This window comes from Rhamphochromis longiceps, linkage group LG3 (genome assembly GCF_057381845.1).
Source record: "Rhamphochromis longiceps isolate RC_006_pf linkage group LG3, R_longiceps_female_GT1.1, whole genome shotgun sequence".
Taxonomy (NCBI): domain Eukaryota; kingdom Metazoa; phylum Chordata; class Actinopteri; order Cichliformes; family Cichlidae; genus Rhamphochromis; species Rhamphochromis longiceps.
Genome location: NC_140559.1, coordinates 2,784,803 through 2,809,771, shown reverse-complemented (window position 1 = coordinate 2,809,771; position 24,969 = coordinate 2,784,803). Strand labels below are relative to the sequence as shown.

Here is a 24,969-nt window from a genome sequence, read left to right as displayed (position 1 = left end):
AGAGTTAGTGACATTTCCCATACATCTGAGCAATCTTGAGATGTTTTGATGTTGTTTCTGTTTCATATGTTTTGTTTCTGTTTCATATGTTTTGTTGGTTTCTCCGTCACATGCTAGTTTTTTTATCAGTTCCAGTTTTGATCTGTATTTTTGTCTTGTGAGTGTGGATGCAAGTGTAAAAGCAAGTTATTTCCTGCTCATATCCTTTCCCATTGGTATGTGTTTAGCATTTGCTTTACCACAGCACAGACATATGAAACTACAAGCCTAATTCCTTTGATTCCCTGGTGTACAGTAGAAACCATTGTGAGTTTGTTGTCCTATGATCCCTGCGGTGTGCTCCAATCTTGTCCTGACCACATTCTCCAATGTCTGTCTCCTTTCATTTAAATTTTTAATTTTCTTTACTCCTTACTTGTTCTTCTTCCGTATGGAAGATGAAGAGACGGAGACGTCAGTCCTGAAATCAGAGCTGATTCGAGAACCAGATCTTCTATCCGACGTGTCAGAGATGAAACAAGATTTGATCAAAATGACTGTCATCTTGACTGCAGACTCCGCTGAGAAATCCCCTTCCTTAGGAGGGTGTGGTCTAGAGAAAGGGACCGAGGAAGTTTCTGGAGAAGCGTTAGAAACAATGGAAAAAGACTTAGAGAAAGTCAAAGAGGACCTAGAGAAAGTCAGTGAAATACTGAGGGGTGGAACGTATGAGGGTGAGGTGGCAGAGGAGGCAGCGAAAGCAGCTAGAATGGCTGAGGAATGGGTTCTCCTCTCAGACAGTGAGATAGAAGAAGCCAAAAAGATGGCAGCTTTAGAAAATCAAGAGCTCGTCTTACGGGAAAGTAGAGGTAACAGAGGGACTCCCAGACCTAAAGCCATCAAGGACAGTGGTGACCTTAAAGAATACCTGCTGGATGTACCAATAAGCTCTAAAGTTAAAGCCAAAAAAGAGACAAGTTTCCAGGAAAGATTCACTGATGTTGTGCTACGCAAAAGTACAAAACCAACCACTCCAACCAAAGTACATGACAAACCCACCACTGGTGATGTTAAAAAGCCAGTGAGACGGAAGGGAAAAGACCAGGGGAAGACAGAGGAATCGACAGAAACAGGGAGTCGTCTAAGCGTGCCCACAGCCAAGGCCCCAGCATCCCCTGTATCCCCAGTGATTGAAGAAACTCCCATCGGATCAATCAAGGACAAAGTCAAAGCCTTACAACAGAAAGTGGAGGCAGAGCAAAAGAGCAAAAAGGTCACTGGAAGCAAACCTACGCATTTGCCTGTTATGAGCAAATCCTCCCCAAAAGCCAAAGAAACCGCTAAGTCAAAGCAGGCCCCGCATAAATCCCCTAAAGCTGATTCTGAAAAACTTGAAGAGACCATGTCAGTTAAAGAGCTGATGCAAGCATTCCAAACGGGTCAAGACCCCTCAAAGAGAAAGTCGGGGCTATTTCAGCTCAAAACATCCTCTTCATCCAAATCAGAAAAAAGCACTAAATCTGAAACTATCCACACAAAATCCACGACAAAAGCAGCAGCTTCACACGTCCCTCAAGAGCGAGAAGTGTCATTGGATTCCAAACCCCAAAAGAAACTGATCAGTCAGCAAGACAAAGACACAAAACCCTCTGCTGATTCAGAGCTAACTGACACTGTAGACTTTGGAAACGGTGGCCTTGATGATAGCTCTGGCAGCTTTAAACATGAGGGTGTGGCAGACTCCCTAAGTTCTGGAAATGGATCCTCTCATTTGAGCTCTGAGGACAGTTACAAACATGAGGGTCTAGCCACTCCGGGCACAAGCCCTGAAAGTCTAGGGCTTTCTCCCAAAACTGTAAAGCAAACCTCTACAACTTTGGCACCAGCTGCCGCAACAGTAAAGAAAGAGAGTAAAGACACAGAGAAGTGTGGGGATTCTGGTATAGGGACCACTGGTGACCAACTCTCTACAGAATTGACCCTCCTTGTCTCTTCCAGCAAGGCTACAGATGACCACACTACAAGTGAGTCTATATCTGTTAAGAGGAGTGAGTCAAAACCACAAAAGCTTACAAAAAGAATTTCAGAGACTATAGAAACTTTTCTTAGCGATGACGAAAGCCCCGATCATCAGCTAGTATTGTCTTTAGTTGGGTCGTCAGCTCCTAGATCCCCGTCTCAGCATCACGAAAGCTTAGACTTACTTTTAAAACAAGACCCAGATGCTCTCAGTCCGTTAGCTGATGACTCTTTAACAATAAGCCACAGAGACTCGTTAGAGGGTAGTCCTCTCATGGAAGAAAATTCCTCCCACAAATCCCCAGACTCTATTGAACCCAGCCCAACTAAGGAATCACCTCCTCATGACTCCTTAGAGAGCAGTCCTGTAGAGCTAAAAAGCTGCCCATTCTTCCCACTAGGTCCACCTAGCAAATCCTATAGCCATCCAGAGCCTCCCAAAGATGCAGAATTCCCCAAGGAAACTGTGCCCAGTAGGCTTCTTCGAGACCATGAGGCTAGTGCTGATGATGACAGTTGTGAGCAGACGTCTCAGATGACAAGTTCTGGTAAGAGCCCCCTCTCCCCTGACACCCCTAGTTCTGAAGAGGTAAGTTATGAGGTAAACCCCAAACCCCCTGATCATTCATTCCTCTTTGCTCTATCAAAACCGGCTGTCATCCCTGAAGACCCAGAAGAAGATAATGCATCAGACAGCCACGAAGCTAGGAGAAAGATCACTCCTGAGGAAGAGATGTTTAAGATGGCAGCCAAAATAAAAACATTTAATGAAATGGAACAAGACGTGAAGAGCAAAACGAAGTCTAGAAAAGATTTGTTTTCTCCAGCAGATGCCAAAATAGGGGATGACAGCTGTGAAAGTGAGAAGCTATCGCAAAGTGAATGTGGGTTCAGTACACCCACAGAGGATTCAAAATTAGCTCTTTTTGTTGATCCCCTTATTAAAGTACAACCTCCCTCTCCTTTTTCAGCAGGTTTGAATGATGGATGCCACAGCAAAGAGGCCAAGAGCACATCATCAACCAGTGTCACCTCAGAGGGACCTCACTCTGTCTCAGACCAGCATCATTCAAAATCCCAAATGAAAAAAGAAGAAAGTTGCCCATTATCTGGAAAAGCCAATAAAGCCAATAGCAACACAAAGGCATCAACATCAAATACTAAAAATAGGACTGATGAGCAAAAGGAAGAAAGCTTAAGGAAATCAAGGGAAAGTAGAGGAGATGATACGCATGGTGAAGAGTTAGAGATTAGTGAGCCACAGACAGGTGTGCTGAAAAGATGTAGTAATGTCACAGATGAAGTTAAAGGAGATCAGGCCGGACTCTGTGAAACTGTTATTACAAGTAAGACACAGGAAACGTTTAAACCAGAGGTCTGCATCTACGATGACACAGAGGATGACGAGACACTGGAACCTCCCAGGACCGAGTCCAAAGGTGTCACTGCAAGGGTAGATACCGAGTCTTGGTCTGCAATGCGGGAGGATGATGCCACTTTTGAAGCTCGCGTAAAAGAGGAGGAACAGAAGATACTGAATCTGGTTGTTGACCGTCAGTCTCCAGACACCACACCTGGTAGGACACCAACAGAAGAGAGCACTCCCACCAGTGAGCCCAATCCTTTTCTTTTCCAAGAAGGGAAGCTCTTTGAGATGACCCGCAGTGGTGCTATTGACATGACAAAGAGAAGCTACGAGGAAGAGGCTGTTGGCTTTGCCTTTTTCCAGATAGGAGAACAGCCTTTAGAGGAGCCCATCTTAGAAGAGCCCAGACAAGAGAGTCAAAGATCTGCTACAGAACCGGAAGTTGGTCTCAATTTAACACTAGAGGTTAAGACTGATAACAGTGAGCAATCCGAAGAAACAGCTGATTCACAGCTTCGGTCCTCGCCTGAAGATGAACAGCCAAGCTGCAAAGCTGATGCCTCCAAATCTAAAATCCCCAAAATGGGCATTTCAGCTTCAGCTAAACCTACAAAGAAAGATCGGACATCCCCAGAACTTCTAGAGATGAAAGCAGAGATAACTGAAAGATCCTTAGATTTAGACACAAGTTCCCTTGGTCAAATGATAACAAATGTACAGACAGCAGATACTACTATCACTAGATCAGTTTACTCTGAACAGGGGGAAGAGTCCTCTGACTCTTCTCCAGAGGAACCACAGTCAGTAATAGAAGCCCCCAAAACAACAGGAAAATCCAAACAAAGCGCTTCCAGTAGTGTTAAAAAGACTCCAGTCAAAGCACCAGCTAAGCCTACTTCTTCTCAAGGCCGCGGTAAATCAACAATTCATTCTCCATCTCATGCAGTTTCCCCTTCCAGCACTCCTAAAAAAGAGGCCATCTCTACTTCTGAATCTAAATCTAGAATTCCAGTTAAAGCTAGCACGATGAAGCCTGACTCTACTGTCAAACGTGCTGAAAATAACCAAGACAAAAAACTTAAGGTCCCTGTGAAAAAGGATACAAGGAGAAAATCTGAGACAGATGCAGGTCCCTCTGTGGATGTCAAAACCAAGACTCCATCTTCCAAAGCCAAGAGTTTCTGTGAGGGGGAGTCTCCCAGGTCATCTAAAAAAGAACAGGGTCGTCCTTTGAGTGCTGAGGCGGCAAAATCTAAGGGTTTTCAGTCCAGATTGCCAGTCCGAGGCAAAAGCGGTCAGTCGTCACATTCAACAACACCCACTAAAGAAAAAAGGGAGCCCTATAAAGAGCCCGTTGAGTTCTTTGAAGAGATAAGTGATGAAGCAGCAAAACTGGTGGCTAGGTTGGCAGAGGCAGACAGAGAGCAAGAGGTTGCGGCCACCATCTCAGATGACGAGAGCAGTCTCATTGATCCTTTAGTCATAGAAAGAGAACATTTCCCTCCCTCAGGAGACATCTTTCCCATTAGACCACTGTGGGACGAACCTGTTGAGACACAGATGCAGCGAATCCCAGACGATAAAGTCCAAAGTCAAGGTATCCCCCCAGTTTAAGGGGCTATTCTCTATCTCTTGTGCCTCATTAGTACGATAGCTAAAGGTGCTGCCTCTCTGTCTCTTGTGATTATGTCTTCTTGAAGTAAAAAGGAAAACATGTTGCTTGAGCTGTGTTTTTGTTTGTAATGATGTCTCACTTTCCTTGTATGTGTGCTGAAAATCTCAAGATTGACTTAAAGGCTTTATTGTGAAAACAACTTTAAAGATTAAAATGTGAATAATATCCAGAACAATTAAGTGTAATGGCAACAATTGATTGAAATGACACATCATGCTCTAGGGTATAGGTCTGGATCCTTAATTAATCCTATGTAAAGACATCGTTAGTAGAACACAAAAAAGAAAGCCAGTGAAGGTGTTTTATTTTTTAATATTTGTGAACATATCATTTGGAACACATTGCGGTTCTGACCGCTCATGGCTGTCTGGTGGTATTTGCAGTAGATCCACAGGATGAAGCAGAGAGAAAAGAGCAACGGTTGGCCATTATAGCTGACCACCTTGGCTTCAGCTGGACGGGTGAGTGACACCTCATCACGGCGATGAAGCGCTCAAGCTCAATGCATAGTTGGCAGGCCCTCAAGATACACCAGACATTCAAATGTATCTTCAAATATTCACGATTGTTACTGTATCATCTTCTCGCCAACAGAGTTAGCACAGGAGCTTGACTTCAGTGAGGAGAGGATCAATGAGATAAGAACTGGAAACCCCAACTCACTTCAAGACCAAAGCCATGCTCTTCTGAAAGTCTGGACAGAGAGGGAGGGAAATCTTGCCACAGGCCAGTGTTTAGTTCCTGTAGTTGGTACACATTTCTCAGAATTATTGCTTTTTACTTAATAAGTAAATAAATCTTGTTGTCAGCTTTGAAGTGAAACTTTTATTCTGTTTCAACAGAAGCAACACTTATCAAAAGACTGACAAAGATCAATCGAATGGATATTGTTCACCTTATTGAAAGCAGGACGTCTGAAGAAGAAACCTCACATACGTATGCAGAAATCGAGTGGACCATAGCACAGGACCATAGTGAAGGTGCACAAGCTAACCAAATACTTTGAGTATACAATACTAAAACAGGAAAACTGTAAGATTCATGCACGAGATTAGGTGATGTCTTCTAGTTACTAGACGTTTACTAGAATCTAGTAAACTTGCTAAAATACATTTAACTTCTGTTCAATGTGATATGACCGTGAGCTGTTGGCTGTTGAGAGGTTAAAATTTCCCTTCCTGTCCTGTGTGCCCGATCAGGTTTCGCTGCTCTTCATGAAGACATTGACAGCCCCAGGATCAGCAAGCGTACAGAGGCTGCAAAAAAGAGTCCACGCTCAGGACAACAGGTTCCCATAGTTTCAGCAGAAGACCTTTCATCCAGTTTGTCATCACTTCACGAGACAACAGGACGACCGGTGACAGACTCCACAGCAGCAGGCCTTCTTAGAACTGTTCACAAAGACAAGCCACAAAAAGAGATGGAAACAACACAGTGAGTTACTCTGGATGCTTCGTTTAATGTCACCCCATCCACATTATCTAGTTGTTTATTGACAGCCGTGCACATGTTCTGCAACTGTTCTGCACATCAACAGAGAGAAACAAGGAACACATTGCTAAGGTTAAAAGCAGTTTGCTAAGATGCTTCCTTTATTACTTCTTTTTAGTGATCGTTTTGACACAGATTCGCAAACTTAATACGGTTTTTACTACTATGCATTAAATATTGTCGGTTTAATTTCCTTAAACTTGTGAAATATATTCTTTTACAGTAATATGAGCGATTAGGCCGATACTGGGTTATTTTGGTCATTTGTCTCAGCACTGCATTTCTACATTTTCTTTTCTTTGCAGCTTATCACAAAGAACATATGAGGAAATGACAGACTTGGTACAAACTGGCAGTTTTAAACAAGTAAGTCCTTTCTTCACATTGTACTGCACCTCTCCCTATAATCTCCGATCCCATGTGCTACACCCCATGTACAAAGGGGCACCCAAGTTATGTGCCCAAGTTACCCCAACGTCCACCTTCCCCACTTTTGAACGATGTGACCATGAAGGGGCTGCTGAAGATGAGGGGGCAGAGGGAGGAGAGGATTGGAGCTTAGAGTGTCTGCAAAGACCCCACTCTGGAGACAAAGCTCATCATTTGTCACCATTGCCTTGGGCAGAGACATCCGACAGTTCTCAGACAGGTGTATGCAAAAGTCGACCGTTGTCAATGACTGATTTTGGAGACAGTTTGATCGAGTGTGAGCAAGTGGAGCAAGACTTTCAGAAACTGTTGATGGAACTTACAGAAACTGATGAAGAACTACGCCTTACACAACAACATGCTGGTGAAAAAATGCTTCCCACTCAACCTACTACTGTACTCCCTTCTTATCCCCTCAATTTGATGACAGAAAGCACACAAGCAAAACAAATGGCCCCAAAACACATGGATGAAGTTTCATGCCGACTTTATAAGGTCCTGTATGGAGGCAATGTTGAGACTGTGGATTCAGATAGTGAGGATGTGTCTTTATTACCTACAGCTTACTCCCCTGATTACACAAAGCAAGAAGTCAGGAACAATGAGGTTCATGCAGGTGACAGGCAAACAAAGGCTGATAAAGACATTTCAGAGTTTGTGGTTCAGAGTGATGTGCACCACACTCCTTATACAGGCAGTCTTGATGTGAAATTCACGAGTAGCATGAATGAAACCCAAAATACAAATCAGACTGGTCATCTTGATGATGAGGATAATTTTGAAAACATGCTGTCACTCGGACAGAATGTACCTGAAAATGAGAACAAACCAGCAACACCAATGGAGTTAGTATCTGAATATGTTGGCAACTGGGTTATCATTTCACTTTCTGGTACTGAGGAAAGACCGCTTTCTCCAGAGTCACTAACCGAATACAGGCCAATGTCTCCAGACTCAGCAATGTTAGATATTAGATCGTACTCCCCTGAGTCTGTGACATTAAATGAAGACTTGTCCATAGACTCTCCCATACCACAATATGTATCATGTGTGAATCATCCTGTTACCATTCATTACCACTCATCATCATCATCATCAGAATCTATGCTGTCAGATACCGAGTATGAGGCTATGCCATTGCTTTTTGAGAAAAGAACAGTATCTCCTGATTCTCTTGGCTCTGTAAGTGATAATGAGCAGCTGTTGGTAATTCAAACAGCAGTTAGTGTAGAAGAGGGAAATGTTGAAATGCCTGAAACAGCAGCTTATGAAAGTGCTGATGTAGAGAACGAGTTTTTGGTATTTTCACCACGTCAGGACAAATCTTCATCTTTAACACAACATTCTATACCAGTCTGTGGTTTAGCTTTTGATGCAGACCACTGCAAGCTCATGTCTCAAATCTGTGACCCACAGTATGTAGGGGTGGCAAACTGCCACTCTTATAGAACCAGGCCGCAATCTTCTCTAGCTGATTCAGAAGACCCTGTTGAAGATAAAGCTGCTGATTTACCATCAGATTTTTGCAACATGTCCCTATCACGTCATTCTGAAACAAAATGTAGACCAGTAGCGCCAGAAGTGGTATTGCTTGAAGACATGTTTAGATCGGATTCCTCCCACTCACTGAGGATCTTTCAGGCTAGTTCTGTTACAGCTACAATGGAAAGGTCCTCATCACCTGATTCAATCTGCTCTGATCTAGAATACGGGTCTGTGTCCCTGGAATCATTATTCTCTGAAAACAGAGCTTCATCTCCAAATTCTGTTGATGAAGACATGGCTCTTACATCTGAGTCACCTATCCCAGAGTTTAAAGTAGCTTTGTCAGAAGGTTATGTTACGGCTACAATGGAAAGGTCCTCATCACCTGATTCACTCTGCTCTGATCTAGAATACGGGTCTGTGTCCCTGGAATCATTATTCTCTGAAAACAGAGCTTCATCTCCAGATTCTGTTGATGAAGACATGGCTCTTACATCTGAGTCACCTATCCCAGAGTTTAAAGTAGCTTTGTCAGAAGGTTATGTTACGGCTACAATGGAAAGGTCCTCATCACCTGATTCACTCTGCTCTGATCTAGAATACGGGTCTGTGTCCCTGGAATCATTATTCTCTGAAAACAGAGCTTCATCTCCAGATTCTGTTGATGAAGACATGGCTCTTACATCTGAGTCACCCATCCCAGAGTTTAAACTAGCTTTGTCAGAAGGTTATGTTACGGCTACAATGGAAAGGTCCTCATCACCTGATTCACTCTGCTCTGATCTAGAATACGGGTCTGTGTCCCTGGAATCATTATTCTCTGAAAACAGAGCTTCATCTCCAAATTCTGTTGATGATGACAGGCCGCATTCACCTGAGTCACCCATCCCAGAGTTTAAAGTAGCTTTGTCAGAAGGTTATGTTACGGCTACAATGGAAAGGTCCTCATCACCTGATTCACTCTGCTCTGATCTAGAATACGGGTCTGTGTCCCTGGAATCATTATTCTCTGAAAACAGAGCTTCATCTCCAAATTCTGTTGATGAAGACATGGCTCTTACATCTGAGTCACCCATCCCAGAGTTTAAAGTAGCTTTGTCAGAAGGTTATGTTACGGCTACAATGGAAAGGTCCTCATCACCTGATTCTCTCTGCTCTGATCTAGAATACGGGTCTGTGTCCCTGGAATCATTATTCTCTGAAAACAGAGCTTCATCTCCAAATTCTGTTGATGAAGACATGGCTCTTACATCTGAGTCACCTATCCCAGAGTTTAAAGTAGCTTTGTCAGAAGGTTATGTTACAGCTACAATGGAAAGGTCCTCATCACCTGATTCACTCTGCTCTGATCTAGAATACGGGTCTGTGTCCCTGGAATCATTATTCTCTGAAAACAGAGCTTCATCTCCAAATTCTGTTGATGAAGACATGGCTCTTACATCTGAGTCACCTATCCCAGAGTTTAAAGTAGCTTTGTCAGAAGGTTATGTTACAGCTACAATGGAAAGGTCCTCATCACCTGATTCACTCTGCTCTGATCTAGAATACGGGTCTGTGTCCCTGGAATCATTATTCTCTGAAAACAGAGCTTCATCTCCAGATTCTGTTGATGATGACAGGCCGCATTCACCTGAGTCACCCATCCCAGAGTTTAAAGTAGCTTTGTCAGAAGGTTATGTTACGGCTACAATGGAAAGGTCCTCATCACCTGATTCACTCTGCTCTGATCTAGAATACGGGTCTGTGTCCCTGGAATCATTATTCTCTGAAAACAGAGCTTCATCTCCAGATTCTGTTGATGATGACAGGCCGCATTCACCTGAGTCACCCATCCCAGAGTTTAAAGTAGCTTTGTCAGAAGGTTATGTTACGGCTACAATGGAAAGGTCCTCATCACCTGATTCACTCTGCTCTGATCTAGAATACGGGTCTGTGTCCCTGGAATCATTATTCTCTGAAAACAGAGCTTCATCTCCAAATTCTGTTGATGAAGACATGGCTCTTACATCTGAGTCACCCATCCCAGAGTTTAAAGTAGCTTTGTCAGAAGGTTATGTTACAGCTACAATGGAAAGGTCCTCATCACCTGATTCACTCTGCTCTGATCTAGAATACGGGTCTGTGTCCCTGGAATCATTATTCTCTGAAAACAGAGCTTCATCTCCAAATTCTGTTGATGAAGACATGGCTCTTACATCTGAGTCACCTATCCCAGAGTTTAAAGTAGCTTTGTCAGAAGGTTATGTTACGGCTACAATGGAAAGGTCCTCATCATCTGATTCACTCTGCTCTGATCTAGAATACGGGTCTGTGTCCCTGGAATCATTATTCTCTGAAAACAGAGCTTCATCTCCAGATTCTGTTGATGAAGACATGGCTCTTACATCTGAGTCACCCATCCCAGAGTTTAAACTAGCTTTGTCAGAAGGTTATGTTACAGCTACAATGGAAAGGTCCTCATCACCTGATTCACTCTGCTCTGATCTAGAATACGGGTCTGTGTCCCTGGAATCATTATTCTCTGAAAACAGAGCTTCATCTCCAGATTCTGTTGATGAAGACATGGCTCTTACATCTGAGTCACCCATCCCAGAGTTTAAAGTAGCTTTGTCAGAAGGTTATGTTACGGCTACAATGGAAAGGTCCTCATCACCTGATTCACTCTGCTCTGATCTAGAGTATGGGTCTGATTCTCTGGAACCATTATTCTCTGAAAACAGAGCTTCATCTCCAGATTCTGTTGATGAAGACATGCCGCTATGTGCCATTACAGCTACTCCTGGAAAACCCTTATCACCCGTTTTGCTTTCGTCAAGGAATGAGTACTCAGCTCTATCATTTTGCTCTGCAGTTCGACCTTCATCTCTTTATTCTGAAATTTCTGGAGAAGACAGTGGTTACTTTCCAATGCCGACATTTGAAACAGGCCTTACTGAATCAATTTCAATTAGTGATCATAAATTACTACTTTCTAAGTCACTACTTCAACAATCAAGTGTAGACATAACTTGTACTGAACAGACACCCAAATCTCCTGAATCAGGAATCACAGAGTTTACAGAGACTGCTGGTAGTGGTAAGTCCTTAAAGAAGGTTAAAGTGCCCATCGATAAACTTGTTTATGGTGCTGAATTTTGGAAGCTAAGTTCTCAAATACATGATCATCACTATGTCGGAGAGACAAGTAAAACTGGGTTTTTTGAGTATGCTGGAACAAAAACTGAGTATGTTCTGGAGGATTCAGAGGACAGACCATTGTCACCTGATTCTAAGTCAGAAAACAGGTCTTTGTTGCTGGAGGAAATTCCAGATTCTCCAGATTCTTTGAAAGGCATGTGCTCGGATTCCCCAGTTCCTCCGATTTTCCCTTACTTTTCTAACATTTCAGAGTGTCACTCATCTTTACCAGAATCAGCTGTGTCAACTGATGGATTAGACCACAACAAAAGGAGGCCTTTATCACATGTTTCTGTAATATCTGCAGATGGAAGCGTTCCATTTTTACCTGATTCCCCCTTACAAGACCTCAGACCTGTTGTACCTGAATTGCACACAGCTGCCTTTGGATATAGGTCCTCCAAACCAGAGTCATTGCTTTCACATACTGATTATGGCTTCTCAACTTCAGTGGTCTTTACAAATGAGAGAACAGACTCACCTCAATCAGCTTCCAATCTTGAAGACAAGATGTCAGCAGCTGATGAAACATTTAGGGCACACCAGATGATATGTCAGCTGTATGATCCTCATTATGTAGGAGAAAGTTTTGTAAACAGAGCTGAAATAGTTGATGATACTGGGACCAATGTAGAATGTATTCAACTCGATTCAGATGTGGAAGAGAAGGAATTTTCTGCTTTATTTTTTGAACCTTCAGTTTCATCAGAATTTAGTCCTGCTGAGTCCTGCATCCTTGGCAGTCCAGGGTCTTTCAATTCAGAAACTGAATTGCGGCCACTTTCACCAGAGTCAGTCATGGAATATAGGCCCATGTCACCTGAAGACTTAGTGACCGAAATAAGAAGATGGTCTCCTGACTCAAGGGCATCCATTAATGAGTTTAGGCCTCTATCTCCAGACTCTCCTCTACCACCACCATTTAACCCAGATATAGAAGAAGGTGTGTTAGTTTTTGGAAGTAGGTCATCATCACCTACATTTTTCATGCTGGACAATGACTTAGAAGTTTTGGACATGCAATTTTTTGAGGTGAAGGGGGGATCACTTACACCAGATTCTGAAAATGAATTTAGGACACTTTCCCCTGATTCACCTATACCTGAATTCAAACATTTTATATTTCAGCCCCCAAGTGTTTCGAATGCTGAATGCAGGTCCAGTTCAACTGAATCTGTTTGTTTTTCTGATTTAGAATTTGAAGAGGGTCGATTTTTATCAATGACAGATGAACGCCGACTTCCATCGCCTGATTCAGGCGTATCTAGAGACGAAAGTCAAACTCAATCACCAGATTCATCTGAACCTCAGGTGATGTCAGGAGTAGCTGAACGTTACCCATCGTTTGTTGAGTTTAGATCAACAGTTATGTCTGATGTTAAGTATTCATCTTTAGCTAACCGCTTACTTGATACTGAAGATAGGCCAGTTGTTGTAGAATCATTAGAATCAGAAACTGAAGAGAAACCTTTGACCTTTGACTCTATATCAGAGTATAGAATTTCCTCACCTGTATCACTAATGGCAAATGTCACATCATCTTCTCCTGAATCAAGTGGCTCTCTAAACAAATCAGGTCATTTACCAAATTCCACTCTTTCTTGTGTTGATGCCAGTGGTCACAGGTTGTCATCACCTGAATCGGTAGCTTCAGAAATAGAATATGCTCCTTTGATTTCACAGATGTCTGATGTTAAGGACAGACCAGAGTCAGATGTGTCTGACCTCAGATGTTTGTCTCCTGACTCTCCACTACCCCAGTACACCACTATGTTAGAAGTCAAACACTGGCCCTTATCACCCATATCAGTATATTCAGATGAAGATTCAGAGAGAGATTTGTGTGCCACAGGGCTTTTTAAGGACAGAGCCGAATCTTCTGAATCAGCTGCATCAGAGTTTAAACTTTTACTAGACTCACCAATTCCTGAATTTAGACCAGATCTAGAATCATCAATATCATATACAGACTTCAGGTCTTGTTCACCTCAATCTGTGTTATCTGATTTTGAAACAGAGTTATATTCTCTTACGGTCCCAGAAGGCCAGCATTCATCTCCAGAATCCTTACCATCTGTGAGCAAATACACAAGTCTTTCTCCTGATTCCCCTGTACCTGACTTCAGACGGGGTTTGCCAGAAACTAATGTTGAGTTCAAAGCTCACGGGTCATCGTCACTTGAATCAGTGGCTTCAGAAACAGAATATGCTCCTCTGATTTTACAGATGTTTGAGGACAGGGCAGAATCTCCTGATTCAACTCAGTCAGAAGATCATTGTAAACCCCTTTCACCTGCCTCACCCATTCAGTTACCTCGTGAGTCTCACAGTGCTTTAAGGTCCATGTCCCCTGAGTCAGTGCTTTCAGACCTAAAAATAGACCTCCCAACACTTGGTAAACCACTTTCTCCTGAATCTCTATCATCAGATAAACTTTCACCTGATTCACCTGTACCTGACTTTGTGAAAACACTGTTTAGAGTACCCAAAAATGTCTTTGTACAAAGATCGGCATCTCATGAGTCAACATGTTCGGACGATGAATATATTTTTATAAGTTTAAGCTCACTAGTTCATGACATGAGATGCTCTTCACCTGGCTCGGTAGCATCTGGAGATGAGTACCAAGTGCAGTCACCAGACTCGCCAATACCCGATTACACACCAGGAATGCCAGAACACGTCATTGTAAATGTTGGGTATCGCTCATCCTCTCCTGAATCCATCGAATCAGATGTCGAGTACGCTGTGAGGGACTTTTTGATGTCCACAATTTTCTGTGTTGAGAACAGACCAGATTCTCCTGAATCAGTAGAATCAGAAACAGAAGAAAGGCCGCTCTCTGTTGAATCTATACCAGAATACAGGCCCATGTCTCCTGGGACATTAGTGCTACTTGGAAACATTAGATCAGCATCTCCAGAATCTACTCAGTCATTTGATGAACACAAGAAGCTTTCTCCAGACTCACCTCTCCCTTGGTTTGCACAAAATGTTTTTGAGGCTCCAGCAGCAGGAACACTTTATGGCAGCTCATCCTCTGAATCATTATCATCATTGTTTTCAGATCTGGACTGTGATCTGACATATTCTCCATTTAACGCAAGAGTCACTACCAAGAGAGCATTGTCAGCGCAGTCCGAAAGATCATATGACGAACTCCTGGGGTCTGAATCACCAGTGCCCGATTTCACAAAGAGTTTTGTGGAAACTTTCACGTGTGTGAGAAACATGTCACCATTAGACTTTTCAGATTCTGACAGTTTATCCCAGGCTTCAGCTCCATTCTGTACGGGAGAAAGAACAACATCACCTGAATCTTTAGTATTAGATATGGAGGAAATACTTGCATCCAGATCATCTTTAAATGAATCAAAAGACCCACCTGACCCTAAAGAATCACTAATTATGGTAACTGAGTATAATCTCGCTGATGATGCTGAGCGATGGAGTCCAAGTTCTCAAGCAAGTCATCTTCAGTGTGCCAGAGAAACTTTGCATAGTAAAAAAAGGTTTACACAGTTTGTTGACAGCACAATGGACTACGAGAGAAGTGAAACAGATGACGAAAATCGGACAGAAAAGGATAAAAATTCAGAGGAGGCAGAGTCACTTCCACCTATGACTGAACACATTTTCTCTTCACGAGCACTTCCATACAGACAGGGAAAGTCTATATTTGAATTGCCTGAGGCAGAAACACAGGATGAAGGTTCACCAGAATCCTCCATGTCCCCCAATGCAGTCATGGTGTTAGATGCAAGAGCACCATCACCAGGACCTGTGACATCAGTCAGTCAGTTCAGACCACTTTCACCAGATTCTCCAGTACCAGAATTTACAGTGGCATTGTCAGAATGTGTAATGTTTCCCAGATCATCATCGTCACCTTTAGCATTGGGTTCAGATCATATGCCACTGAATTTAGACTTTGACTTTGTAGAATGCAGACCATCATCTGTGGAAGTTCCACTGTTTGATAATCAAAACGAGACAGACAGGCCACTATCCTCTGAGTCCTCTGAATACATACCTGTGTCATTTGAATCTGCCGTACACATGGCTGACAAAAGAGCATCATCTCCAGAATCAATGCCAGAGTTCAATGAGAACAGGCCGCTGTCTCCAGACTCTCCCATCCCTCAGTTTACAGAGTCGTTGGAGGCTTACAGCACTATTTGTGAGTCATCGTCAACTGAATCACAGAGTTCAGACTCAGAGTACGAGTTGATTGTCAAATCATCAAAAGTTGCTGGTAGTGACAGACCATCCTCACCTGAATCTGTGTCGTCTCTCGGTGAGTTTGAACAACTGTTACCTGACTCACCGGTACCTGAATTTATGAGAATATTGTCATCTTATTTTATGAATGCTACTCCAGTAGATAGATCATCTTCTCCGGTTTCTTTTGCATCAGACTCTGAGTTTGTGGCCTTGCCTGTTGATTGTTGGATTAATGATATTTCGCGACCTTTGAGCCCTGAAACTGCGGAATCAGAGGAGGAATTAGACTCTGGTCCATCTTCATCGTTACTTATCAAAAGCCCAATAGCGATGTCACCGTTAGTAATTCAAATTGGGGATAAGTCTGGTGAAGAACATCCTAAGTGGCAAGAAATGAAAGAATTACAACCAGAATTTCAGTCATACAAAGAATGGATGGAGCCCGGATCCCAGGTTGGAAGCTTCTCAACTTTACAAACCACCGTCTGTGAGGAAGACTCACATGTTAATGATGGTGAAGGAAAGCAGAAGAAGACCCAGCCTGTTAGTGTTGATGATCTAAAGACCAAGCTAGCCTCTCAAAGGGTAAGACTGAAAGCATGAAATCCAGCAGAGAGTAACTAGTTTTCATTAACGTAACCTTTTATGTCACTTGGACATAAAAAAGTGTAACTGTGTGACAAAAAAAGGAAAATACATTGCTGAACTAACAACAACATGGAGTGCATTAATGCTGGGGATGTGTCGTGAGCTACTAATTATTCCCTTCAGTTCATTTGTCTGACGACAGACGGTTGTTTATTGAGGGGCACTTTTTGCAGTCTGTTGCACGTTTCTAAGCAGTAAACCTATTTCCCTAAACTCAGACTAAACTTGCTTTGTTTTTCTGGATTAAAAAAGGCTTTGTCTGCATGGTTAAAGCTCACCCTCTGGTATTCTTAGTTAGCTACTGAGATAATGTTGAAATTTCACTTCCAGGCTCCTGAGACACCAAAGGAAACACGGTTTCAAACAGACGATGACACACAGCTTCAGTCTGCTACACAGCAGAGCAGTAACATAGGTGTGCTCTTTGGTGAAGACAAGCTGATGGCATCAGTCCCTCTACAGCTACCTGAACACAGCACATACACAACTCACAGAGCTGTTACTCCAATTCTGCCTTCACGTGAGAAGGTTTCATTTGCATCCCACAGGTGCTCTGAGTGGGAGCTGTCCCTGAAGGAAGCACAATCTAGTGAGCACTTTTCACCCTCGCCAACTCCTGATCGAGATTACCAGGCAATGCTTCCAGAACATCTGAGAGCTCCTGACTGTAGCCAAGTGTCCTTGAATGACAGGAGCCTCCTGTTGTCAGTGTTCAGCGACTCTATGTCAGCTAAGCTTGAGAGCCAAGCTCTGACTAAGAAAGAGTCTGAAACCCTTGGAGACACCGAAGACTTTTCACCAGACTTTAAGAAGGTCCTCACAGGAACTAGAGAGAAACAAGCGTCCGAATCTGAATTAGGTAAACCAAATGTCCCAGTAAAGCAGCACTTCAAGGGCTCTGAATCTCCACAGCACTCTGATTCAGATATGGAGTTCTTTGACTGCAGACAAGCCTTCTCTGACTTTTCGGAACCAGAAGATGTGATTACCTATCATATCTCTGAACCCCCTTCACCAGTACCTGGGAGTAGTCTTGATACTGGCCTTCAGCGTGCTACTCAAGCAAACCAGCTCTTCTTGCGGGCAGAAGATAGAAATCTCTTCTCTACCAGCAGCGAAAGTCTTCCTGAATTTGCTTATGATGTAGAGGCGTATCAGACAGACAGTGGGCTCCCTGTACTGGAGGAGCTCCCTTCCAGAGATCAGGCAGAATACTATGACGATGATGACTTCCTGGGACGGGTAAGAGGTTGAGCATGAGCACAGTGCTGTGGATCTGCATTCCTAAATCAAGAGACAAACAAGCAGTCGGTACTTTGGAGACTAAAAGACACTGAAATGCTTTTGTGTGCATAAATATTAGAAATATTGCAAATGTCATAACACAAACACTTCTTCCTCACACCAGTGTGCTGTTTGGGGTTTGTTTGTTTGCAGTATCTCAAACTGTTGCTGAAATGCATGAGCTGCTGTAAGGAGTCTTTAACAGAGACATTTGCACCTGTTTGCTTTGATTTCTGCCTGTTGCAGTTCATCCCACTCACATGTACAGATAATCCCCCCCTTAAATATATGCAAAAAGAATTTCCTTTAGCTATGAAGGATACAGTCATATGGGGCAGTGCAGTTATGCTTTTGTTTATGCACAGCTCTCTTAAGGTAAAGAGTTGAGTTCTGGTCTTTGGACTACTACCCCAGCTCGAGTCTTTTATTTTTTAGCCGTTCTGTTGCAGATTTGTGGGAGTACTTCAGACCCCCCTTTGTTCTTCAGTAGTAGTAGCGTCTTCGGTACAGGTGGCCTTTCATTTGACTCTGGGATTCAGGACTTCCCTACACTGACTGCACGTACCCAGGCCAAGTGCAGCTCATCGCCTCTAACTCCTGCTAACAATGTTTCCACTTTGACTTGTTTGGACGTCAGATTGATGGACAGCAACAACTTCTGGCCAACAATCTGGGCAGTTCATTGCTTGTGTTGATGCTCACCTGAATGCTGTAGACTTCTGCTCACATGCATTTGATTAGCAGAACCTGCTACTGCTACTTACCCTCTTGATTCCTGTGGAAGCAGTAACAGTGTACTCAGTTTTTCACAGCATTGCACAGAGACCTGTGGCTGCAGAAGTTAACTGTAGACACTGTTTAGACCCATGCTATGTTGACCCATGCTGGTTATGTGCAGGAGATAGCTGAGGAGCTAGGGATGCTGTCCTCTGATAGCTCAGAGGAGGATGTACTGACCACCAGGGTGGTCCGACGCAGAGTAATCATTCAGGTAAACGAGCATGACTGCGTGCAGTGCAGTGCGCCTGTGGCCTGTTGAAGGTTTAGTGGATAGTTTTGCTGCTCCTTTTTCAGCCTGAGCTTTTCAGATTAATCCTGTATAATACACTCGGCTCAAATTCATTTTCCTCTAATGCAGAACGTCATATTTCAGAGAGTCAGCTAGAAACTTTGGTCCTTTACAATTTCATTGACTTTAGATTCACATTTTTGGTTTTTTTGCTTGTTTTTTAAGATAAATTTGTATTTCTACACTTTGTTCTACACATGTTGTCGTGTCACCATTAGGGTTTTTTTTCTTTTGTTACTGGAAGTGATACTTGTGCATTGAAACAGGAAAGCTGCACTGTGTATAACCTGAATGGACCCATAATGACGCTGGTATTCAGCAATCGTCAACACTGTTTTCAGACGGACTTGAAATACAGAGATCTGTTGGAGCTGACTATTATTAATTACCGTTGGATTGACTGCAAAATGTTCTTTGACGTCTGTAGATTGTGCGTAATGTGAGTGAAGGTGTGAACCCACAGCAAGCGTTTTGTGTCTTTTGCAGGCCGATAACCTGCCAGACATCCCCCTGCAGACCCTGACAGAAGAGAAGTACATCGATGAAGATGGCAACATGGTGGTCAAGAAAGTGAGGAAGATTCAACACTGAAATCTGTATTACACTTAAAACCTGGTCCTTCATACAGAAAACCTTTACAGTGACTTGCCTCTCCAACAGGTCACGCGGAAGGTCATTCGTAAATATGTGTCTCCAGACGGCATGGAGACACAGGAAGTGACCATCGAAGGCTCTCACCAGGAGTCGGTCCAGATAGAGGAGGGAGATGCTGTTTCAAAGGTGGTGAAGAGAACTGTGCTTCATAGTGGAGGCGATCAGAAGGAGGTGAGAGCCTCTGACGTCTGCTAATCCTACTGTTGCTTTGTGTTTTATATCCGGTAATGAGGAGAGTTATTTTGCTGCAGTCGAGAGTCAATTTATTTTTTGCCTCAAAGTGCTGCAACCTGTTGCAGGTGAGGGGAAAGAGAAGTGAGCAGAGAGGTGAAGTGCAGGGAGAGAGTGCTGCTAATATTAAATACAGAAGTGCTGCATATACACACTGTGAGACTGAGCGAAGACAAACTGCTTAGTCTAACAAACTCAACCAAGGGATCATTCAGGGCCTCCTGATGCAGCTGTGACGGTTTTAAGCCTGAATCCAACTGGATGCTGGCTCCAGTGGAGGGTCTGGCTGCAGCTCAGGTAGATCAGTCTGCATGCCTGATGTCCTCGGGGAAGAAATTCACCCCAAGTTAACGTCTCTGATGGACTCGCTTTCTCTCCGATGTGTTTGGGTGAGCCAGTTAACTGTAAATCCAGTTAACTGCAGGCACGTCTTTGCTGTACTTCAGTCCACTGTTATTCAAAGTAACCGTGACATCGTATTTCCTTCCCAGCTGACCTTTTCAGAGTCCCCGGCTCTGAGCGCTGCCACAGCGTCAGAGTTTGAAGTGGAGCCAGTGCAGGGCAGAAAGGTCAGCAAGGTTGTCAAGACAACTGTGGTGAGAGGCGAGAGGATGGAGAAGCACACAGGAGACCCGTCGCTGGCTGCAGACCTGCCTTCAGCCAGAGAGGACTTTGAGAAGGTGAGTAAGATTTCAGCTCAGGAATAATATTTGTTTTTAGACGCGTCGAGGATGAAAGGACACTCGTGGTGTAATGCAGGCATTTTATCACTGCGCTGAGAAAACCTGAGAGCTTTCTAGCATTTGATCTGTCTTTCCTCATTCTTCCCCTCCAGGCAATGAGTTACGCTGGAGGATTTGGAAAAGTGCTAATGCCGCATATAGTAGAGAAAGAGATTGTACAGGATGACGGTTCTGTGGTTAAAAGGTTGGACTGCATGAGTGTGCTGTGTGACCACACTGTGACTGTCCTAACCTTTACTGTCTGTGAGGGAGAAAAGAGACACGTGCGCACATTATTTATACAACTTCTGTTGTTTTCATCAGATCCTGAGATGTGCAGTGTAGCAATAATAGATGCAGACACACATATTTCACATTACTGGCATTCCTGGTATGAAACAATGGTGCCATTACTGGTACAACCAGTGAGTAATAAAGCAAAGTGACAGCAGCATATGCTAATGTTTGCTTATGCTCTGCTGGTTTCTGATGCTTGTTTCAGCCACGTTTTGTTCCAGCGGGCTAGAGAGAGAACAGGCTGTGAACTTGTTTTTCATTTCAGTCCACATGATGTGTGACATCATTCTTTTAAAAGGGCGTCGCCACATTTGATTTGATCCAACAACAAAGCCTCCAGCTGGACTCAAACCAGCATCCTTTTAGATGTGACAACACCATGTAACCACACGAGTATAGATGCAATACAGTTACAATTATTAGGGATTTAGGAAACAACACAATGATTCTGAGTTTGTTTAGATGGTTCTAGAAATCTGAAATATCTGAAAAACATTTAAAATCCTGATGCAAATATTTAAACAACAGTTAAAGCATGATGCATCATGTGGTGCGATATGATTAATTAACATGGAAATGAAGGTGATGCATTTATTGTTCTTTATGAAACAAACGTGGAGCCTGGCAGTCTGCAGCCACTTACTGTGATCCTGGATGAACTACTACCGTTTCCTGTTCCTGCAGAAGCCAGATGCGTAATTCACGCAGCCAGAAGAGGACCGTGGTGAGGGATGCTCAGGGGAAGCATGTGCACCTAGAGCGCCTGGACAACACCGCAGATGCCCTGCAGCCTGATGCGCTGCAGCAGCACCTGCACCGACTGCTCCAGCGCTACTGTGAGGACACCGAGGATGAGGAGGAGGATGAAAACCTTAGCTGAGCAGCTGCTTCCACTGATCTACATTTTCCACTGAAGCTTTTGGTGACGTACACTTCCTCAGATCGAACCGCCCTCTGTCCCTGCTCATCACTGGAGTTTTTCTTTCTTCTTCTTTGGTTTGTCAGATATTGGAACCGTATTTTTGTGCTTTAACGATAGATGTTCGCTCTGATTGTGACCAAAGATAGCCACCCCTCACCGTCCTGATGATTTTTGTTCGTGTTTCGCTTCCTGCGGCTGCTTTGATGTGATGTAGGTACGATGCACCAAAGGCGGATTAGAAAGAAAAGGCGCGTCTCGGATGTTTCGCCTCACGCACCGGCCTCTTCTTGAAGAACTCGTGTAAACATTTGTACATAGGGGAGTTGATGACAAAAAGTCAAGCTGGGACTGGAAAGAAGCTGAAATAATTCAAAGCATTTACCACGTTAGCCCACCTGAACCTGCTGTACATGCACCAGCTGCAGAACGGCCACAGTACACATGAGATTAATGCCAGATAAAGTGTGAATGCGTATCATCAGAAACTCAGCCGACATCAACCCGCCCATCTGTTCACAAAGGCTGTGTGCTCACACCTTTTGTCATCTGCCCTTACTTTATCCACGTGTCTGTCCTTCCTGCACGTGTGGAGCATTGTTTCTGTCACCTGTGTGTGCCGTGTCTACGGAGAAAGAAAGTAGTGATGATGAATGTTTCGGTGCAGCACTCATGTCCTCGTGCTTCATGTTGGTGCTTTTCCTTACCTGCAGCTACTCGTAGCGTTTCCACACCTTTTAAAGCGCAGCTTTGACTGTTACTGTCAACAAATCTACAGGAAAACCCAACGCCAGCTCTGCTTTTGCTCCTCTGCTGCACACAGCTGTCATTGGCCATGCATGCAGCAACATTTCCTCCAGCCTGCAACACTGACTTTAATATAAAATGAAGTGTTGAGTCTGTGAGAAAATGGACAGTTTGCCTTTGATTTATTAGGAAAAATGGCATCACAGGTTTCATGGTCTCAGTGTTCTTCAAGCTCGTTTAGCAAATTATGGATGGAAAATAGACATTGGAGCAAAAACCATATGAGTTGGTAACAGTCGGAAGGAAGAACTATCAACAGGAAGAGACCTCTGGTAGTGATTAAAGAGAAAATGAACAGCCCACAGGCTCTAATTAGATCAACTGATCGCTCCAACAGAAACCAGTGGGTCCTTTTAGAGTCTGGTTATGGTCCCAGTAACACTCTGTTGGTTTTGGGCTTCTCGTCAGATTTGTAGACACGTAACAGCAGACTTGTCCTTTAGTTTTGTTTTTCAACACATAAATAATGTAGTCGTGGATTTGCTTGTTTCCTGTCATCACTGTTACCACGTTTGACTTTAAAGCCACTTTAAACCCAGGCCGAGGCTTTTACCCGCTTCATTTGTGACACCTGTGTTTCTTTATTTATTGCTGTGTGTGTGTGAGAGAGAGTTTGGATGTATTTTGAAGCTACAGGTAAACCTTTGTTTGTTCCTTTGCCATCGCAGACAAACAGTTGTGTTGCTATAAGGCGGCTGCGACGCATTCAGACATGATTACGTGTGTTTGCTGTTCATCTACATATTTTCCATGTAACAATGTTGCCATTTACTTTGATCCACTGGAAGAATAAAGGTCAAAAAGAGAAAACCAATCTCATAACGGAGCATCTTAATTCCATGGTGATGACAATATATACATATTAACAGTGCAAATATTTATGCGGGCATGTATGACTTTATCAGATGATCAAAATAAAAATGCTAATGAGGTAAAAGAGCTGCAGTGTGTTTGTGGCACAACAATAAAACTGTACATGTCTCGAATGATGCCCGTTGTCATTTTTTCACCACATATAACTTCAAAGAGTTTGTGGCAAAGACGAAGGATATTTCTGTCCACTGGGAGTTCTGGGAGAACACTGGTCAAAGCTGAACTGAGCCTGCAGCAGGTGAGTTTTCTGTAAATCGGTTAATGCTGAAGAAAGTGCCAACTGTACACACGGTTTTATGATTGTAGCTTTGGGAAGACTTACTCGTATTATCTTATGCTAATTTTAGTGTATCTGATAAAACCTGAATCTTTATACTACGAATGTTACAGAGATACACAGAGGAGGGTCAGATATGCTGCTTTGAATGCACATTTATCAGTCTCAGAGTTTGTGGAGGTATTTTGGTCCTCTGTTCTTTACAACATGAGGTCATAAATATGTGAAAAGCTCGATTACTGCTCACGTGTTTGGGATTTTGGCCAGGCTTAAGCTCGGGGGTGGGGAGGGCCTCGAGGGCCGGTGTCCTGCAGTCCTGCAACACACCAGTTCATTACCTCTGGAGAACCTCCAGACATGTAGAGGAGGTCCTTCAGCAGTCTGAATCAGCTGACACGTCTAAAACCTGCAGGACACTGGAGGCCTGGAGTTCCCCTTCCTGCTTTAGCTGTTGGACCTCAGCTAGCACAGAGGTTTTACATTAACAGCTTGGTTTATGAGGTATTGTATTACCTGACAATATAAAGCATTTTTAGACTGTTGTGATTCGGTGCTATGTAATAACATTGAACTCGAGGAGTTTGTGGTCAATTCGATGTCTACGAGGTTTTGTAGGTGCAAAACACAACGAGCAACAAACATAAGTAGGGACATAAACATAATTCTGTGTAATAATGTGAAATTATAGATACTCTAAGCAGTGCTTTTGCACATCGGTGAACCTCTAAGACGCTGCTTGCTGACCAACGTTGTTTGAGACATGTTGCTGCTGTTGCACACCTGATATATTTTCTCTTATTAAGTTCTGCTTTTATTTACACGTCTCCACTCTCTTGAATTGGGATTGTGTGGTAGTATGTGTTAGTGCGTGATGTTAGTAGGTGTTTCCTTTGACACAGCCTGAGAACTCTTTGTAAACTCTTCTTCACAAGCTTTGGTTGTGTAATCTGGCTAACTCGCACACAAATACACAGGATAGATTTTAGTCTTGGGTTGTAGTCACTATGTTTATGTTTATATATAGATGTTTTTATTTACTTATATGTGGAAACCATGAAGAGGCCGCTAGGAAAGCTGCAACCACCAAGTACCTGCAGAGGGTCAGGCAAGTCCTGAGGAGTCAGCTGAACGGTAAGAACAAGATCCGGGCCATCAACACGTACGCCCTGCCCGTGATCAGGTACCCTGCTGGGGTAATAACCTGGCCAAAGGAGGAGATAGAAGCCACTGACCATGCATGGTCTTGATGCATGCATTCACCCCAAGTCCAGCACCCTGAGGCTGTACGCTAAGCAGAAGGAAGGACTGGTGAGTGTCAGCACCACAGTCCAGGATGAGACAAC

The 24,969-nt window shown here is 43.4% G+C and overlaps 1 protein-coding gene across 25 annotated transcripts in view; it reads left to right on the top strand.

Moving 5' to 3' along the window:
• Positions 1-23,480, top strand: part of ank2b (ankyrin 2b, neuronal) — a 156,696-nt gene extending 133,216 nt beyond the window's left edge. For 14 of the 25 annotated variants that reach the window (XM_085401246.1, XM_085401245.1, XM_085401235.1 and 11 more), the window contains 13 exons: positions 438-4,961; positions 5,423-5,500; positions 5,634-5,765; positions 5,882-6,019; positions 6,239-6,473; positions 6,836-16,430; positions 16,824-17,735; positions 18,676-18,768; positions 19,333-19,416; positions 19,507-19,671; positions 20,223-20,411; positions 20,567-20,658; positions 21,435-23,479. In XM_085401246.1, coding sequence (XP_085257372.1) covers positions 438-4,961; positions 5,423-5,500; positions 5,634-5,765; positions 5,882-6,019; positions 6,239-6,473; positions 6,836-16,430; positions 16,824-17,735; positions 18,676-18,768; positions 19,333-19,416; positions 19,507-19,671; positions 20,223-20,411; positions 20,567-20,658; positions 21,435-21,630 — 16,433 coding nt within the window. In that variant the 3' untranslated portion in view covers positions 21,631-23,479. Of the gene's footprint in view, positions 1-437; positions 4,962-5,422; positions 5,501-5,633; positions 5,766-5,881; positions 6,020-6,238; positions 6,474-6,835; positions 16,431-16,823; positions 17,736-18,675; positions 18,769-19,332; positions 19,417-19,506; positions 19,672-20,222; positions 20,412-20,566; positions 20,659-21,434 lie in introns of all 25 variants that reach the window. The other 11 variants (XM_085401254.1, XM_085401253.1, XM_085401257.1 and 8 more) reach the window with 9 other exon arrangements.
• The last annotated feature ends 1,489 nt before the right edge of the window (positions 23,481-24,969 follow it).